This window comes from Triticum dicoccoides, chromosome 5B (assembly GCF_002162155.2).
Source record: "Triticum dicoccoides isolate Atlit2015 ecotype Zavitan chromosome 5B, WEW_v2.0, whole genome shotgun sequence".
NCBI lineage: Eukaryota > Viridiplantae > Streptophyta > Magnoliopsida > Poales > Poaceae > Triticum > Triticum dicoccoides.
Window position 1 is genome coordinate 85,155,319 of NC_041389.1, and position 3,781 is coordinate 85,159,099.

The following is a 3,781-nucleotide window of genomic DNA, read 5'->3' on the forward strand; positions in this document are numbered from 1 at the left end:
GGCTCCGGATCCATCGGCGAAGGAGTGGTGGGGACCAGGTGGTGAACAGAGCAAGTCACTTTGGCTGGTCGGCGTGGCAGGGGGACCAGCAGCGAGGGGGAAGATTGTGCTATAGTCAAATTGGCCAGATTTGGAGCAAAATTCGTTGATCTGCAGTCAAATGGTGCTGGTTGAGCTCTAGGTGAGTGGCCTCCCTCTCTATTAGCAAATCATTCATTGTGTACAGATTTGGAAACTAGGGTTTTGTTTGGTGGAATTGGAGCAATTTTTTTTTGTTAACTGGATCTTATTGTGAACTGAATGCAGTTAACTATATCTTGTTGTTTCTGACTGATTCTAGTTGTGAAATGAACATAGTTAACTGAACATAGTTGTTAATTGAAATTAGTTAGCTGAACCTATTTGTTAACTGAACCTATTTGTTCAGTGACAAACAGTAAGATTCAGTTAACTAAGTTCAGTGAACAACTAGGTTGAGTAAACAACTAGGTTCAGTTAACAAATAGGTTCAGTTTTGGAACTAGGTTCAGTTAACAAGATTCAGTTAACAACTAGGTTCAGTTAACTATGTTCATTTCACAACTAGATTCAGTCAGAAAAAGAAGATATAGTTAACTGCATTCAAGTCACAATAAGATTCAGTTAACAAAAAAAATTGCTCAAATTCCACCAAACCAAACCCTAGTTTCCAAATCTGGAACACAAGCACACATGTAGTGGTTTGCTAATAGAGAGAGGGAGGCAGCTCACCTAGAGCTCGACCAACACCATTTGACTACAAATCAACGAATTTTGCTCCAAAATCTGGCCAATTTGATTGTAGCACAATCTTCCCCCCGTTGTGGGTCCCCCCTGCCACGCCGTCCAGCCAAGTTAACTAGCTCTGTTCACCGCCTTGTCCCCACCACTCCTTCGCCGATGGACCCGGAGCCGCCACCGCTGCCATGCCCGCGAGAAAAAGGAGAGGGAGAGAAGGGTGGGAGTGAGGGCCGGCCCAGTCGCTTCAGACAGCAGTTAACGGCCGTTAGTGGCGCGCCGTCACCGTTGTCGGCCCGCGCGCGATCGGACACGTCAGAACGAGATCAAATTTTGGTTTAGTGTTTTTTGCCACCGCCAAATTTTCGGTGCGGTGCAAAGTGTCACGTTTTGTAAAGTGGTAGTTTTCCGAGTGGTATGACGCTAAAGTGGTGGTTTTATGCATTTTACTCTTTTTATATAGAGGCCTAACAATTCATAGATCTCATCCCTAATTGGCTCAAGGCCCAAGCTAAAGGGTATCTTGCTAATTTAAATGATAGACCACCTAACATACAGATTGGGAACTGCGGTGGTGGGGTCATGTATTTCCGTGCGCAATGCTGTTAAGTATGTTGAGATTGACATGTCTTGAGCATGTAAAACTATGTATGGGATATGCTTCTTCTTTTGCGAAGTTGAGCTATTCTAGTTCTATATTCCAATGACATCACTTTAGTCGTTTTGTATACTAGATCATAATTGAGCAATTGACAGCTAGCTACATTTTTAGATTGGTAATGCAGGGTTAGATGTTCCACGAGCTGCAGGCCAAACCATGAAAGCAATTATGGAACTACTGAGAGGTACAGTACTTCTTTTTCTCTTTGTGCTTTTCAAGTACTCCCTCTGTTCCAAAATTATTGTCATGATTTTAGTTCAACTAAAACCACGACAATAATTTTGGAACGGAGGAGTACAATATATTTAACTTGAGGAGGTTTGCTGTTATATCTGGCTACCTTTTGTATGAATCCATCCTACATTACAGGGTTGGCGTTTAGTTTCATGTTTTGTAGTTAATATTGACTGCATTTACTTAATTGTACCAGGCTTCTTCATGCTGTAATCATTGTGCCAGATAGCGAGTCATAGATTGCATAAGACAATGATGAATTGATGATGCATCTTTCTCTGTCGGCCTTTAATTGTGTACTGTTTATTACTACTATGATTACCTACCGCTTCTTTTTAGCATGATAAGTTTTTTCCTCTTTTTTGACAGTTTGTACTATGTACCCGTTGCTGGTCTTTTTGCTTGCCATCCTTCTATTATCGACTGGGGTGCATTCCATCAGCATGATACAAGTTTTAGTGAGGGCACTTGTCGATATGACATGATCAGTCTTGCAGTCCTCTCATGCATGCAACCGGACAAGTCATGGAAGTCACCCTCAGTCTCATGCTGCAAAGCACTGATACATGCAATCGATGAGTTGCCGGCTAGCGGTGAGGATGGAAAGTGTTGTTTATGCCGTTTCATGAGGGCAAAGCTTTATTATCCTGAATTGGCAGCAACATATATCTCTTGCCATGGAAAGGACAGAGCTGTTGTTGCAAAATGGTCGTTTCCTGTCATGGTATGCGGCAAAGGTGTGGTGTTTTTGTCATGCAATTTGCTCAAGACAAATCAGTAGAAAGATTGAATAGGAAGCTCTATTATACATTTGCAAAGAATTATAACTTTTGTTTTCTTTTTCCACTCAGCTTGTTCACGAAAAGAGATTGCCCCTCCTCGTAAGGAGACCGTCATGGAGAGGCCTCCGTCAAATTCACATGGCAGCAAGATCCTTTTTATCTTGTTTGCAGCTCTCCATCATTCTGTTGATCTTCATCTTGTACCTCTGGTGGGTCAGGCGGGCTGCCCCAGGGCGACGCGAATCTCTACCGTTAATGCAGATTCAAAAGCAGGCCAGATCATCTCCCGGGAGTGGCCGCCGACAATCCTCTGGGCGGTTGAAGGAGCGTCGGCCATCTGGATAGTGAAGCACTTATTCTTGAAAAAAAACTTAATCGTCAACGGATTCAGACTTGCCGTTGTCTTCCTGTTACTGCAGCACATAACTGTTTTCTCTCTGAAGGCTTGTTTAGGGGTCATACTGGTACTTTCTTAACGTGCTAGAATTTTTTTTCCTACTGTTAGGTTCATTGTATTGGATTGTTATTGGCAAAACTTCTAGTGTCAAATGTATAGTATAGTTTGGAAATGTCGTCGTCTCATGCTGATTGTTTCATCGCCATGTCACTGGACAGTTACAGTGTTAGTGAAGTCGAGCTTGCATACTGCATGTATAATTTTCTCGTTTGCAAAGTAAAAAAGACATCGTAAAGAAGTTACTCCTTCAGATACCTTCTTTTTTCTGGAAACATTTTTCGTTTGAAACAATATATGTGCATGTGCATGTGCATGTGCATATGTTTGTTGTCTAGTAGTTCCTTGGTCCTTCCTCTTCCTATGTGATCTCTTTGTTTCAGTGAGTTCATCTTAATGAATGTACTCTCTCCGTTTCAAAATGTTCCAAAATCTAGTGTATATATATTTTTAAAGTAAAACATGTCTATTTTTGATGAATTTTATATAAAAAATATGAACACCCACAATATACATAATTAATATCATTAGATTCATCATAAAGTTGTATTTCATTTATTTACTACTCCCTCCGTAAACTAATATAAGAGCGTTTAGATTACTAAATTAGTGATTTAAAGGCTCTTATATTAGTTTACAGAGGAAGTATTTTAGATATCGATGGCTGATTGCGTAAACTTGATCAAACACAGACATGTTTGACTTTTGAAGTAAAGTATGTAGCACTGGTCCATAGCACGAATGCATGATGGCTGCGATGGCATGTGAGATGTGACACCAATACTGGTTTACTGAATTTAGCAACAAAACGGTCACAGACCGGGACACGCATCGAACTCATGAATCCTTCAAGACGACATCAGATTTTGGCACGGCCTAAAAGGTAAATAAGAT

At 41.0% G+C, this 3,781-nt stretch overlaps 1 protein-coding gene across 5 annotated transcripts in view; it reads left to right on the forward strand.

Annotated features, from left to right (window-relative positions):
- Nucleotides 1–3,065, forward strand: part of LOC119307516 (26S proteasome non-ATPase regulatory subunit 10-like) — a 6,923-nt gene extending 3,858 nt beyond the window's left edge. For 3 of the 5 annotated variants that reach the window (XM_037583590.1, XM_037583592.1, XM_037583594.1), the window contains 3 exons: nucleotides 1,529–1,601; nucleotides 2,021–2,388; nucleotides 2,503–3,065. In XM_037583590.1, coding sequence (XP_037439487.1) covers nucleotides 1,529–1,601; nucleotides 2,021–2,136 — 189 coding nt within the window. In that variant the 3' untranslated portion in view covers nucleotides 2,137–2,388; nucleotides 2,503–3,065. Of the gene's footprint in view, nucleotides 1–1,528; nucleotides 1,602–2,020; nucleotides 2,389–2,502 lie in introns of those variants that run through there. The other 2 variants (XM_037583591.1, XM_037583593.1) reach the window with 2 other exon arrangements.
- The last annotated feature ends 716 nt before the right edge of the window (nucleotides 3,066–3,781 follow it).